Source organism: Varroa jacobsoni, unplaced genomic scaffold (assembly GCF_002532875.2).
Source record: "Varroa jacobsoni isolate VJ856 unplaced genomic scaffold, vjacob_1.0 scaffold_835, whole genome shotgun sequence".
Classification (NCBI taxonomy): domain Eukaryota; kingdom Metazoa; phylum Arthropoda; class Arachnida; order Mesostigmata; family Varroidae; genus Varroa; species Varroa jacobsoni.
Window position 1 is genome coordinate 11849 of NW_019213737.1, and position 15937 is coordinate 27785.

The window sequence follows — 15937 nt, forward strand, 5'->3', positions numbered from 1 at the left end:
TATATCGGAAAAGTTATTAACTTTTCCGTCAAATTTCTAATAATAATAATAATAATATTGTATAACATACATAGTTTCCGAATCCATATGTAGCTACAACTATATCGTGTCCAACAGGATAATTTAACAGCTACGCATAACAACATTATTGTTCAGCATTCCTGGATATAAAACCTAAGAACCTAAAAATCCAAGAAAAAAAGTACGCTTAACCAATCTGTCGCTTTAGCAGGGAGAGTGGAACTTATTATACTATATGTATATATATTGTAACGCTTAGTTGTCCTTGCTGTTATCGTTTCTTCCATTTCTGTTGTTTATTTTTTAGTGAGAAACGATTGGTAGCGTGGCTGAAAATGATTTTACGCTGCAAGCCTATCGTGGAACGACACTTCGCGCCTTGGAGTTACGTGCGTAAAACCGGCTTTGAAGACGCGTTGCGATCGCTCGATCGCCTGTCTTCCATTCATTTTAATCTGCCCGTTGATTTAGCCGTGAAGCAGCTTCAAGAGATGCATGAGGCGTTCTGAACAACAAACTCACATGGTCATCACACGATGTGACACTATCCGTGATAATGGAACAGCAGTTCAGTAGTACCCCAAGAGCACCCTACATCATGCGATCTCTGAATATGAGAGCAATCTCGGTGCGACGACATGAAATTTCAAAATACAATATATTGCAAAAAAGAGCGCAATGTTCGTCAATCAATCGCAATCGTTGAGATAACATTTAATGGAATAAGGAGCTCCGGCGTGGTCAAATGATGATCAGGTAAAATTTCCAACGGGCGACAAATTAGAGGAGAGAAACCTACTCAGTAGTTTGTCACTAATCACAGAGCCCCTTCTCTTCGATGAGGTCGATCAATGGAGCTTTTCGAAATGAAACTGTTAAATAATGAACGATGGCTCTGAAGGTCTTCTCTAAACAAAAATGGAGAAATGAAGAAAAAGGGGCTTGAAACGATGCTCAAGGCCCTTATACAGAATGTATGTAAATGGGTATGTAGGCCGAACTGAGTTGTTAAACGGCAGCCATTTAACTTCTTAAAGGGTTCAGGCACGTTTTGAAGTCCTAAGGAAAAAGACAAAATCTCTAAGATTTTTGCGGTCGGTTGAAACATCGAACTGTGATTTTGCGCAAAAGTATCATAAAATATAATTCTGATGCTCTTCTCTAATCCGATTTGAGAGATACAAAGAAATCGACATCTGCTTATAAGTTAATCTGTACGAAATCCAAAAGTAACCTAAATTAAACTAAAACGCAGCTTGATCCAACCGTCCTTATTGCTAGTGTGTATCTTTTTTTGGTGCCAGCATGAGCGAAATCGTCAAGCTTAAGGATTTTATCCATTAAGTGACATCAAAATGATGATAGGCATATAATTATTTTAGAAAAAAGGATCTATGAATGTCGATACAATATAACGCCATATATATATATATATATATATATATATATAAACCTACCTTGCCTGTTGTCGCAAATGACGGTTGTGCGTGGTGATGAGCATATTCTCCTTCTATCTTTAAGATTCTTTCCCAGATGAAGCCTTTGCGTCTTAATTTAAATGCATATATGTGTAAAATACGTCCAAAATGGAAAAAAAAACAAGAGTAACACAAAAAAATCAAACTTACTGAATATTGAAACCAATAAATATTATTTTAATGTAAGTAATACTTGGGTTATTATTTTTAACACATATTTTATAAAGAAACTAGTATATAGTAGAGTAATTAGACCATACGGCCATATAAAAGGCGTATATTGTCTCTTTCTTAGTTGCACTCTTCGTGTCGTACCTATCCGTTTATTGACTTTTGGACAAGCCTTAAAATACCTGGTCAGCAAAGGTAAATTCAGCGTCACAAATTTTCTTCGACAGATCGTCTACGGCTTGGTTTCGCGCGTTTGTTTACCTGTATTTGATGTGAAAATAAAAATACTGAAAAAATATGGTTTGCGGCAAAAGTAAAGAATATGGTTCATTACAGTTTTACGATAGTTTAGCTGGTTCTTCGGATAGCCACAAGCAAGAACTGATAACCGAAACTCTGCTATTAGCGATAAAGAACGAATCGTTCCATCTAGAAGCAACTCGTGTCTTAAGTGTTCCCACCGATATAGTAATCACCGAAATCCGGAAGTCAAGATTTCGTCGAGCTGCCATGGTTCTATGCCGCCTATTTCCCCGTTTATGCTGTGCATGCAACCCTTTCACTAGTTGAACTTGCTGTGTCCTAAATACAAGGACCGACAAACCGCACAACACTTAATGAACGCGTAGAATACTGGATCTGTCTAGCTACTTCAGGTATAACTTACTGTCCAATAGCCATACGTTAACGTTTGAGTGTTACATAGGTGTCGGTAGTAAACATATTCACCTCTGATTTCACCGAAAAAGCTCGATATATTAGAAAGAAACGATCCGCTAAACGAAAGGATCGTTTTAAGACGGTATGTACGAGCTTGAGTCGAGCTGCTTTTCTAGCGAGGAACAACTCCGCTAGGGCTAGTTAGGATTGTCTGATCCGAAAAAACGGGGCCCTCCCGTCAAAAGCGAAATCCGGACATCGATTTTTACCGAAACCTTGATCGAAGTCACGCTGACAATGCCTGCGGTTCAGTACAATTTGCAAGCTTGTAAAATTTCAGTGTCGGTGAATACTTGAGGCTGCTCGTCAACAGAACTAATAGAGTGCTTCGTAAGTGGGTACGCGGCAGCGAATACCACCTCTGAAATTTCCTATTTCAGTGAGTTCATGCAAGGCAATTGTATTTTCCCTCCTACATATGTTATAAACCCATCCCAAATAAACACAATGAAGGCAGGATTACTTGATTGAATTGTTTTTGCGAATGGCGCAGCTAAATCCAACTAGGAATGTACGAGCCTAACAGGCTCGTACCGATAAAAACATCGGTCAGTTGTGTTAATGTAAAAAACATCATTGAATTTATTGATTGTTCAGCTCCAGGCTATAATGCACGCTACGTTCAATAAAACTCGAATACAACACAAAGCGTGTTTGTGTGTATGCAGTGTCTACTGATTCGAAAAGCGTGTTCGGCCATATTACCGAGACCCGTACGCGATCTGTTACATGTATAAAAAAGCCAATTGCTGATATTGGTATTGTACCGGCAACAGATATAATAGAAGCTTAATAGTTAATCATGAACTCAGTCATTAAATATAGTCCAACGAAAATATAAACGCTACGTCAGATGTGTGCTGGTAATGACTGTACGCGTATAGCTTGACCACGTGTAGTAGTCAGTAGCCCTAATAGCTGGCGGGTTGTTCTCGTCCGCCCGAAAGCCTTATTCGTTGCAGCGTGATCCTAGCCTAACATTGCAGGTCTTCTTTATTTTTTTTAACTGAGCCGCAATTATTTCGACTGCTTCTAATACACAATATATAGTGTGAATATAATACGCCAGGATCTAGTACGATTATTAGAGAAAATTCTAACTTCGTTGTAGCCGCCCCTTGTGTACGTATTATTTGTTGTCAGTTAAAACCTGAAATACTTCTCGAGTTCGACTCGTAGATAAGATCATTTCATATTAATCTCATCCGCGTGCCCCTTTTCGAGCCCCTTTTATACCGCGAATTGCTCGGTGTTTTTTAAAGCTGATATAATGATTAGAAGCACAATAGTAGCCATAGTTTTGAAGTACAAAGTTGAGTTTCAGTCTTACAACAATTAGCTACTCATATAATTGACCACTATTCGGATTGGTTTGTTACCACGCTATTACCAAATAGCTAGTTACAAATAAACTCTTGTTTCAACAAACGGCGACAATATTATTACGACTATGCGACAGGGTCAACCGATTCGTCTTAGACTAATTAATTTCACCGAAGTGTGACGGAACAGTTCTACTTAAAATAGCATTTCCCTTCATTAACTTATATATCTGTCGTGTTCAAAGCATGTTTTTATTGTTTGCCTTTGCTAGCAGCCACGACAACCCCTACCCAGGGTCTTCATTTAACAGCCAGCTTCACGTTTCCTGCGTTCCCTAATGGCTAAATCGCTCTTCGCATTCGATTTATTCACACATTATAGCTACCTGAATGTTAATGACTGCACGACCTACCGTACTCCTCAGAATTCGCCTGACAATATATAACCACTGTCCGTTCGTATCTTAAATGTACTAGTCTGTTCCTTCGTTACCTATATACGTCTCACTAAACGACTCCAGCAGCAACGTAGTCCTGACTTGTCGCTAGCTGTGTCGGTGACTTTGTTCTGAAGTTCATCAGACGATACGTTTTCCTTTATCGACTACAATGCTCTTGACGGAGCGCATTGCCGGAACAAAGCAAATCACGCATTTCCTACTCGTCGGCGTTCTCCTAACGAGAAACTTGTAGACAATGCCACCTCACAAAACAAACCTAGCCTCAAGCATAACACGGTGACAAGGCCGTTTCTTAATCCCAGATTGGCCTTGCGCCACCGATCTTAACTAGTTTTTGCAAGTACAAGTAGATTAGATACGATTAGAGTAGTTTCATGATCCGGTGATCACTGGGAGTTCTCCCCCAGCGATTCCACGGTTAAGAAAGCTTTTTCGTTCAACACAGAACGATCTCAAGACGACAAAAACGTGGTTATCCTTCAAAGTCGAAAGCGGTTTGTTGTAACCTTCACAGCAACACGCGAGCCATTCCACCTCGTCGTTCTGTTAGGTTAAACGCTTTTCATATGTGCGGTGTTTGTAGAACTATTACTCTTCAAGTCGTCAAGATACCCGGATTGAGACACCGGTAATTTCTTCTTGTCTGTGCAGACAGATCATCACCTGTGTATCCGGTATACATATAGAAGGTTTATGTTCGTGCGAAAAGGATACGTGTTTATACCGGTTCTTCTTCGAGGTCAGGTCGTCTGAAGCCTAACTGACAAAAGGGAATGGTAAGCAAGTAAAACAGAATAAAATGGCACCTTGTCACGTTCAGATACGTCAGAACATACATTATATAAAAGTTGTACCTCACTATTAACCGACACAATACGAGAGCTTACACGTGATGAAATGTATACAATCTTTGGCATTTTGTTCGGGACATCGTGTGTATAACATGTAGGAGTCTGCCCGATGTAAATATATCTTTATATAAATGTAACTATATGTATTTGTATATAAATTGCTCAAGCTGAAAGTGATTTTGATTGGATGATAGATAGTATTATTTAGAATCGAGTTTTTAGTGCCGTTGCACAGCATTCAATATGAACTTTTCATCGTAGCACCTTCAGATTAATCAGGCAGGTTTTTATATACTGCGCACCTGGAATCTCTCGCTGGTTATTGCCTGTTGGTCATGGATTTAGCGTTTGGTTTGAGCAAATCAGATGCTTGCTTGACTGTTTGGAAATGCGTGGTTTTCGCCTACTACTGACTGCCTTCATTGTGCTCTATTAAGGGTAGCTGGCGGACAAGATCCAGTGGTGCGGTCAAACGACTGTAACCAATGACCAGAAACGCCTGCATTTCTATTGGCCATCGGTCAGTCGATCGTCTCGTAACTGTGCTCGACAGCAATCGCACTGAAGTGTTCCGAAAAGATTTACGAAGCCCTCTCGGGAAACCGGCCTGACTAGCCAATATCCAGCGATCACCAGAATTACTATTCGGCGCGATCGCGCTCCATATCTATCTTGACATAGAGTCCAAGCACGCCAAATTTGATGGAACTTCTCCGCTTAAGAACGGTAAGCCGCGCCTGTTGCAGGTACAAAATCGACAAATACGAAGCATAGCCGGCGAAAAAATGCCACCAGGCATGAAGTTGCGTAATCGGCCCTAGAATAACAGGTAGTCGCTGACGGATGTGTCGAAGGTTTCGACAGAAGACGTTGTCAATGTTCCATACACAGAAACCGATAAGATAAAGGCCCAGCGACAGAACAAACCATCGCATCGGGAAGTACTTTTTCCTGCGAAAGTCAGAACACAGAAGACAGGACAAAAACATTTGATATAGGCATTAAGACAATATCAGATGAAACCAACGTAAAATGAAGTGCAAACAGCGTTCAATTTCAGCGAAAACAAAAAAGTCATCCCAGACTTCGTCGAAAATTTTAGAGTTTTTCCTCACATGTACGAACATTATTACTTGTAACATTTGCCTTGTGAATCATTATTAGGTTTTTATAGTGGTATCATCATTTAGGCTTAGGGCACCGCTACACATACCTTTTTCCAGCCTCGGCCACTCTCAGTATCTAACATTAGGTTTAAGCTAACACATTACATTTATGAGTAATAGGCCTGTTAAATAACTCACCTAGATAATATATAGCTATATAGGAAGCAAGCTGTCACCAGCAGCCCGTAAGCTACCTGATGGAAAATCGGCACGTTGATGGTTATATAAATCACGGTGATGACGCTACCGTAGGTTATAAGCAGCGAAGCTAGCCACCAATTTATTTGCGACCTACTCGAGTTGATGTCGAACCTGCATTGATCGGACAAAGAAGAAGAACATAGCGAAAACGTTACCCAGAAAAATTCGATAGGTCGATGTAGAACCATACCTTTGCGAAGAGCAAAGGAGGCGCTACATGACTCAAGTTTTCCTACTGCAAAAACAAACCCTCGTAGGGTGAACGGAATAGGTGGCCGCAGGAAAATATTAAAAAAAAAAAGCCACATTTATTAATAGTTAGCCTTCGAATTGAAGGAGAAGCGCATGTTTCTCCAATCTTCAATTTGAAACTGATCGCATGAAAGGGTACTTACAGCGCATAGGCAGAAGCCAGGGTGCCCCATACCATGGGCAATTCATCCATCAACTGCATTCGATAAAGTAATGTCATGTGGAATAGCCACGATCCTATGCCCACAACTGCAATATAAAAAACAATTACAAATCGCCTGGCAGAAAACAGCTCCACAATAGCGATAGCGAAAATGATTTTAAGGTTCCTCTACCATCGCATGTAGCATCTGAAATATTTCAACGCATCACCTAGATACGTGCCATACGTACTTCTTCTATATTAGCATATCTTTCTCTGTACGATAGTGCTGGTGTAAAACTTCAAATATTTACAGCTTATTTTCACACCGATTACGATTTAAGGTTGGTGTTCATAAAATGTACCGCTCTTCATTTTTTTGACTATTTATGCTTTTAAGTGTTCCTTCATCGTTATGGCTAAATAAAAAAGGGGAAATTTATTTAAGCTACTCGGCGATATAGATGAATCACTGCGGTGATATTTGTATTGACAGATTGTTCAGTGCAATACAAATGGCCGGGGAGAAACTAAAAAATCTAATATGAAGTAAAATGTATTTGGAAAAAAAACTTCTATGATCCCAGTCATGCCGATCGAGACAAACCGCATGGTCGTAGGATAATCTACTTTCAGCCCACACCGAGGAAGTAAACCCGAAATAGCAGACCCAAGGGGCGCAGCCTATAACATCGTAACGTCATTTTGCACCTCCTTAACTTACATGTGGTATATTTAGTTTAGACAAAGTAGAAGAAGACGGCTACTCCGTTCCAGAAGTATGAAGGTAAAGCAGTCTCTCTTGAGGGTGAAAAGGCGTCCTGATAGCAACGAGCTCATGCAGTGATTAAATTATTTGAAATAAGCATGCTAAAGGAACTTCTTTTATGTGGTCAAACGGTGTTGAGGATATAGTTGATTTTCGACGACAGCTGTTCTCGGTGTAATAGCACTGATTTATGTCGGCACTTAAAGGTTTACATTTTCGTTAAATCATCCACAGATAACGCTTTAACTGAATAAACCGAAAGAGGAATTGTTGGTGATGTTGTAATTTCACACAGTTCTATTGAAAAAAAAAACTTGTTACTTGGTTCATCGACTCAAGATAGAGTTCTATCTATAATTAACAGGCTATGAGGGGCAGCAAATTTATTTCGATGCGATCACGGGGTAAAAGAAGCCTTCTGCCGCCTTTGCCATGGGCTGTAGTTATTACTATATACGGCAAGTTGTAACGGGACGTTGCTTTGGAAGCGCTCAACGTACGAATACCGAAACCTTTCCTCCTTGATCGATTTATCCTCATCATGAGACAGTTAGCGCGTACAACGCTAAATGATGAAGTAGATAAATAGGCAATAAGAATATACCCAATATGAAGTTAACCGCATGCGATGTGTTCAAAGGTCTGTAACTACGACTTGCCTGAAGTATTATATAAATCTAATTTCGGCTTGTAAGTGGTCGTAAGGTATTGCAGAATTTTCTTCCAAGCAGAAACTTCTACGTAGATTTTCTGACAGCGGAAGCTATAGCTGCTATAAATGCCGAATATATACTGGCTACATGAAAATGTATATTGTCGTATTGAGATTAAGTGGCGTTTTTATATCGGTTCACCTTTAGCGGACCTTAGATATAGCCTGCAAACATAAGAAACTTTCAAGCGGTTATATTTCATTTAACTTAACGGGGTTATCGGCGTAGTTAGGATGGCTGTTACGCGATGTATAGCTGGTTTTTTAGTAGGCCGATACAGGTACTGGCTTTGTAAAATCGAATAACCCAATTGCTACGATCCAGCTCTCAGAATATTCACATAGCCAAATAACGCACGGCAGACGCCCAGACCTAAGCGTAGAACTGCACAAGTGTGTTTTTAGCGCACCATTTGTTTCCTCTGAAGCTTCCGGTTCGAGCTCAGTGTTGGCTATCATTCTCGTATACAGAGATCCGATATCATCCGATTTTTGACAACAAAAGAGTCTGCCATTCCTGTTGCGGACTGCATTATAAATAATTCACTATAATTATACACGAGGCCCTGACTGGTACTCCATCTAAGCTGTACGTATGCCTTTCAGTCCGCCGAATTATCCCGACGCTGGAGGCCGAAGTGAGAATTTACATTTTCAAGGACAACTCTATTTTGCAGAGAGCGGACAGTTTGCGGTCGGTAATAGGCATTGTCGATCAACTAAGGACGATTTTCCAATTTAAATCTATCAACAATTACATTGGACTCCATAATAAAATGTCTAAATGTGTATAAGGTAGTGATAATTACAAAGTAGCTTCAACTGAACACAGCGGAAAGCATAGGCTTTTAGTAGACGCTGTGAAACTACAGAGAACAGGAGACAATCTAATTTTTTTCATTTGGCTAGTCATTTTTTTCATCTGAGACGAGTGGCCGTTGCGGTTCGGTCCTCGGATATTTCTTTAATATCGTATGGTATACAAGAAGTAATATTCAGCTAACCTTTTATGCAGTATGAATGATGGGTGTCGTTGTTTAGTTTACTTCGATTTATGTTAACCGCCCTGCCCTAAGAACATTTTCAGTGCAATATTTTTTACGACTAGGTGTTACTAGTCGTACTAGGTGTTACTAGACTAGGTGACTAGGATATACTTAGTCGAAACCTCCAGTTTCTCTAGACTTGGACGAAATCTAGGCTAAAATTTATAAATGCGCCGTGAAATTAGCAAAAACGTAGGTAACAATAAAGTAATACGATTTTTGTAAGGTGGCATCGCAACGGTTCAATTCCAAATTCATTCTTAACCATTGGCAAATAGAATCTCGTATGGATAATATCGTTTCCTTCTTATTTGAAAGGATCTGTCGAACATTTCGCGTATGCGGCGCAACTGGGAGGTCCTTGTTAGGGAATGTTGCGTGTCTGTGTTTAACCAGTTGACACAAATTATATATCTGAAGTAATTTAAAGTTGACAAGTGCCGTTGTCGATCAAAACGAATCGACGGTTATAGAAACAGTGGTGTGGGCATGGGCCTACAATTATTAGGGTTTTTCGGTGTTCTTTAAAACTAATTATGACAGCATTGATTTTTTGTACGATAGATTCCTTACATGAATCGTTTTCTAAACTGTAATAAAATTCAATAAAATATATAATCCTATTTCTCTAATGTTTTAATTCAGAAAGCCATTTTGAATACCTTTACAAATACTATAGTTAAATGAATACCTATATTGTATAGTATATGACCGCATGTGCGGATTACTTCTGATCACGCGTGGCCTTCTAAGCAAAAGAAAACCTCGAAACCGTCCACATCGTATACGTGAAGTGTTTTCGTTCGATAGATATTTTCTGCGTTTACTGTTCTTTGACAAAGGAGAAACAAATATGTCAGCGGCACGAGCTTCTAGCTACGGGTTCTGATTGATCACAATTAGTAAACCTTGAGCAATGCTAAAGTTGAACTCAAAGGCTGTTTCGTGACCGATTAGTTAGCAATAGACGGCTGTTATACTCGTTCACAATACACCGTCCGTATTTTCTATTTACGGCAAATCTCAAAATACGTTACGCGTACAGATTATCATAGGCGCAGGGCTGACAAACATATTTTGTGATTAGTGCTAATTTCTAGTAATTATTACGCTTCAAACTAGACTATTAATACATTAGCTTCAAAGTAAACGCAATAGTAATATGAATAGTAAAAACCAACTTCTGTTTATAGGTTACCTAGATTACCGTACCTCAGAAAAACGACACAGACCTCAGAGTCATGTTTTGCTCCACCAGACCAATATTACAGAGTTGTCTAAACGAATACAAACGTTGTATGCGCAGTAAATTAGCTTTGGGAATTGCATAAATATAAGGCCATAGGCTGTAGAGCTTTACTTTTTCGAACGTATGGTTCATTCTACGGGGCAGCTTTCCATTACATCTAAAAAAGGGCGGTCATTTTTGAAATATCGCGCCATAAGCAGTTTGATACCATTTTATAGGCTCGGTATTTTATTATTATATAATATATTAGATATATTATACTTAAAGTATCTGCCGGCGCATCTGTACTCCTGCCGAAATGAAACCTACAGCTCTTAATTATGTGTCATTCCGTCGGCATTGGCAAAAGGATAAGATAGCAGTTAGCCGTGTCAATCGTTACCCCAAATATTAGACAGTGAAAGAAGCATTAAAACAAACACTAGTTCAGGACGAAGAACACAAAGAAGTGTAAATTTTGGTAGGTGAATACTACCAATGTCGTTGCAAAAACGCTGACACCACGGTAAAAGTAGCCATAAGTGAGTGGTTCAGTGGCCATAAATAGAATAAAATACACGGTTGAAGACAGAAAGGGACCTATTTGCGAATATCATAAGCGGCTCACCAGTCATACTATCATACATTACGCAGGATGTACTATGATAATTAGTCTGTGGAAAATATTATCCTAAATGAGCTGGTGACACCGTCATGCACAAGTACAGCGCTTTTCCATATTTTTTTTTAATTGCTCTTTGCATAAACAATTGCCCGTGTAGGTGCTCTTCTAGTCAAGACCTACCGCTGCCCGAATTATAAACATGTTTATTAAATCACTAGTAAAAGCGACGAAAGTGGAGTATTACACTCGTTGATCAAAAGGCCAAAGCCCATGCTCTCCCATTATCGGAAAGAAGCTCTGCTTTTTGAATGTACTATTTGCTCCGTTTCAACCAGTGTCATACACAGTTACTTCTAAGCAAAATAATTCAAATAGACATTTTCCATGAAACACACGGTGATTCTTTCGTCGCCAAACGTTTCTCTAAAACAGTTTGACGCTATGATAGTCTTCACTTTGATCACAAGCACTTTTTTATCACGCAGGCTAACTGGTCTTCCAGCCAAGCCTTTCAACGTTTGCAAAGATCCCATGTCGGTCTCATGCCGACGAAGCGTTACCCTTAGCCGCATGGTATTCTCCCTATTCAAGTCTACCCCTCTTTGAAGACAGCATTTAAACATACTGTCTTATGAATAAACAGAGGATATGAACTAGAAGTCCAACTGTACATCTGACTCAAACCGAGTAACGCTTGGCTCCAACGAATCAGAACTGTTAAACAACTGTGCTAGCTAGCTAGCTAGCTAGCCAATTTTCATTGACACGTGGCTTAACGACATGAACTGATGCATTTAGGTGTCTCTGCGGGCAAGCTCCTTTTGGGGGGGGGGGGGTGACGGGCCTGCCTCGAGCTGGTTTTTATATCGCTCAACGACACGCCGACTGAGCCAATGCTAGATCTCGTGCATCCAAAAACCCAGTTACTAGCTTGTATCGAAATGACGATCCTCCTCCACCTAAAATATGCTGTCATTTTAACAGTAAATATTATGCCGCCAAACCTACAAAATACATTTATCTTCTATTCACGATCATACGAAACATTAGATCCGAGATCCTAACCCTGGCACTTTCTGCGGGTAGATTAAGCTGCACACTTAAAGCATCGATTTAGAATTGGCAACTGCTCGTAGCTTTCGTATTTGAACCGCTAGCGGCTTTTGACGGGTGTAACCGCCGTAATAAACTGAACGACCACTTTATAAGACGATACAAATGGTCACAAAGTGCCACAATAAAAATTGCTGGATATGCACCCGAAAACAATTCAAGTCACCCCACAATAAAATGACCAAAAACATGTTAGATTCTACGATATCTACTAGTGAGTATGAAATCAGCATGGCTAACGTTCCCAATTAATTTAATCGATGGTAAATTTAGTTCTTCTATTCGTTTATTCTACGGACAGACGCTGCATTGTTCCGGATATAACGAATGACACCGACTTTGTGAAAGTAAATTTTTATTATTTCCTTGCTTCGTTTCTCATAAAGAATATTTAGAAGGGTTTTACGGTAGACCGTTGCCCTGGTCTAGGAGTAACAGGGTCATCCAGCTTCCGGTAAATGAACAAAGCTACAAGATTATAATTAGCGCTTTTCGAATGAATAACCTAATAACAAACAATTCGAAAGTCAGTAGACGATAACTCATTGTCAGCGTTCAATGCATATAATTGACCAGGCCAAGCACGAAGGACAAACATCAGCCTCTGGGAATCAGCATACGATTGTGGTGTTTCATTTTCCTTGTTGCCAAGGCACAAATCGTGTTTAGTTGATTCCCAGTAAAGCCTTGAGTATTCAGAATCTTCAATGTTCCAATAAAGATTTGTTATTTTTGATCAGCATTAACGAAATCAGCGAGACGATTTTCAAGTATTAACAGAGTCCATCTGAGTGGAGCTTACAGCAGCGCAATTCATCTCAATGAGGATCCATACCCCCCAATGAATCAACGGCATCCAGGTAAACATTAATATGGCATACAACAAACTTCTTTTTTTTATACAACAAAATTATCTAGGGCTTGTCTACATCTTGCCTGAACGAACGCTTTTAAAAATCGTTGCAGCAAAATCTCACATATATGAATGCAGCTTATGGCGCCTAAATGTGCTCTGCCCACAACAGGTCGAGCGATCCGCTCGTAGAGATGCCAAATCGGTTTGGTGCGATCATAATATTATTTCAGTTCCTTGTCGGCCATGAACCACCTTTTCCTGTAGCAGCTAACATCCTTTATTGCCATAACTGGATATCACAATCTAGTTGATAAAAAAAAAAAAAAAAAAGAAGAAGAAGAAAACAACGTTTTTGCGGATAATGCCGGCATAAAACGGAAATACCCAGAAAAATAAAAAGTCACCTTTGCTCAGCTCCCTGTGGGCTGTTTCCAGATGTTACATGCCCTTAAGTATCGTTTTAAGTTTCGCATTAAAGGTTATAGCGCGGCTTCGTTGACATACGAAGCCGCTAAACAAACCAAGATTTGATGTGTCTTTTCATAGCTGATCTTATGACGGGCCAACTGTGTGCTATACAAAATAGATACTCTTTGTCATCCAAACATATTCGCTGTTTTGATCACTCTCAATTCTACCACAGAACGATCGACAGGCGATATTAACTGAATTTAGATTTGTGCTCAAAATTTCACTTAGTTATTGTTGTTACTAATATTGTGCGGCATAACACCTACTGATACCCACGACTATTTCTATGATCGGCACAATGTCCATACTTTTCTCGGTAGCGCAAGAAGGTGTGTTTTTATAATCTAATTTCAGATCTACAATAGTTCGCCAGAATTCTATTATTATATGAACACTGTCACATACAGAATACGTTATAAATCTTGATGTGGGCGAAAAGAATTCCCCAGAAAGTGTGTTTTCACGAAGACATAGTCGATGCGCCCAAAGTGATATCTGCGCGATCCACCAAATACCGTATCGATATAAAGAATTCCTATAGTTTGCGATAAGTGAAATTTTTGTATTTGGTATTAAAGAGGATTGGCAGTTGTAAACTCTACCGTCAGAGTTGTCTCTACCGTCAGTTGTAAACTGTACCGTCTCTACACAGAAGAAACGCGGCGAAGTCGGACCTGGTATCTGGAGGGATTTATGCAATGTGTGCGTCTTTAAATGCTTGCCTACATTTTAGAAACGTGTTAGAGACAGCAGACTTTTGTACAAGACCGAACTAGACTTATAGAATTCAAAATATGTGTTGAATGAGGAACTTCACTTAGTGGAAATGCTGTTTTCTGCGAGTTGGCCCGCTCGTGTCCTCGCAGACATACAGGTCCTCGCAAGAGCCGCTGGCTTTCAGTTGCCCGATGTATTTCTCGCTGGGAAACCCTATTCACCTTCACCGCGTATTGTCATGCCAATTTAACAAAGCCGAACAAGCTTGGTTCAAGGGACGTTATGTTTACCTAAATGTATGCGCTTTCGTGCATTATAGTTTCTGCGTTAGTCTTCGTTACATGACAAGGCTTGGCGATATTAAAGACGCATATGAAATAGATGGTTTGGATTTTTGGTTGGAAATAGAACAACGTAAAGATAATTGCTAGATTGCTATACTCGTTCGTTGTGGTAGATAGCGGAAAAAGATGTAAACGTGGCCAGTACGTCACAATCGAGAGATACAAAACGGTCGGTCTCGGACGTTACAAATAAGTAATTTCATTTCAGTTATATTCACATATTTGTAAATACTTACAGATAGGTTTTAAACCGCTCATCGGTACAAAACACTATTTCCGGCTATTTACTTTTATTTATTTGTCTACTATTTATCTTCTATTTCATCTGATATAATAGTATACAGAAGTAGAGCAACGTCTTAAACACCCGATGATAGTTTGAGATTGGCGTGATCGATAGCAATCTCTTATATATTATATTATGTACATTGAAATTTTCAAGTTTTTGGATCGAGTTTGTTTTGAGAACGTTTGGGTCTAACACAAGTATGCTTTGCTTGCAATACTGACTGGGTAAATACCTTTAAAATAATATAGCTTTAGATTTTTGGGTAATAGATTTTTTGGGTAACTAACTCTGCATTTCGCATTATATACTTGACCATCACAAACACAGATATTCCGGAGAAATGTGACCACCTATGGTAGTATGTAATTATGCTCAAACATACCATATGACGCTTCATAACTAACTTCATATTTGACGAGTCCCTAGAATATACAGCTGCAGTCCATAATCAATATACAAGCACAGGTGGAGCTCTAAAGCTTAAGTAAAAAATATTACCTGAAACATGAACAATTGAATCCGTTCTCTTTTTTTTTTTTATGTTCCGGCAAAGATGCTCCTTCCACTAAATGGCATTATATTTAATAATGTTTTAACATACTTTTAGCTATTCTTTCTGGTTCAACCAACCCTTGTACGAGGCTTTAGAAAGTCGTTTTCTAGTTCTCATACAACAGTTTGTCCTTAATTCGTCAAGTTTCTATCTGAACCCAAGATCTAACGACAATAATTACGGCACACTCTACAAGAAATAGAAGCCGCCAAGTGGGCCTGTTCTGTCCATAGTTGGCCTGATCTATGCCCTGTCACCTGTTGAGCGAATGAACAGGTGGTCAATCGCCTACTGTTTTCCGAGTTGCCCAAAAGACTGAATCCAATTTCAGAGCCACGCCGGCGACCCTGCCTAGTAAACGCCAGGTAATCGATTCACTTCTCGAGAGTGATTTTCTATACAGCGCTCTGGTCAGGCTGTCAGGTATCC

At 39.5% G+C, this 15937-nt stretch overlaps 2 protein-coding genes across 8 annotated transcripts in view; one reads left to right on the forward strand and one right to left on the reverse strand.

Moving 5' to 3' along the window:
• LOC111264219 (RUN domain-containing protein 1) overlaps positions 1-10233 on the forward strand; it is a 20338-nt gene extending 10105 nt beyond the window's left edge. For 2 of the 4 annotated variants that reach the window (XM_086969992.1, XM_022839908.2), the window contains one exon: positions 329-1291. In XM_086969992.1, coding sequence (XP_086826118.1) covers positions 329-530 — 202 coding nt within the window. In that variant the 3' untranslated portion in view covers positions 531-1291. Of the gene's footprint in view, positions 1-328; positions 1292-8872 lie in introns of those variants that run through there. The other 2 variants (XM_086969993.1, XM_086969994.1) reach the window with 2 other exon arrangements.
• bwa (alkaline ceramidase) overlaps positions 2944-15937 on the reverse strand; it is a 21215-nt gene continuing 8221 nt past the window's right edge. For 2 of the 4 annotated variants that reach the window (XM_022839912.2, XM_022839913.1), the window contains 3 exons: positions 6787-6892; positions 6329-6502; positions 2944-5975 (listed from right to left, as the gene is read on the reverse strand). In XM_022839912.2, coding sequence (XP_022695647.1) covers positions 5666-5975; positions 6329-6502; positions 6787-6892 — 590 coding nt within the window. In that variant the 3' untranslated portion in view covers positions 2944-5665. The remainder of the gene's footprint in view (positions 5976-6328; positions 6503-6786; positions 6893-15937) is intronic. The other 2 variants (XR_002682757.2, XM_022839914.2) reach the window with 2 other exon arrangements.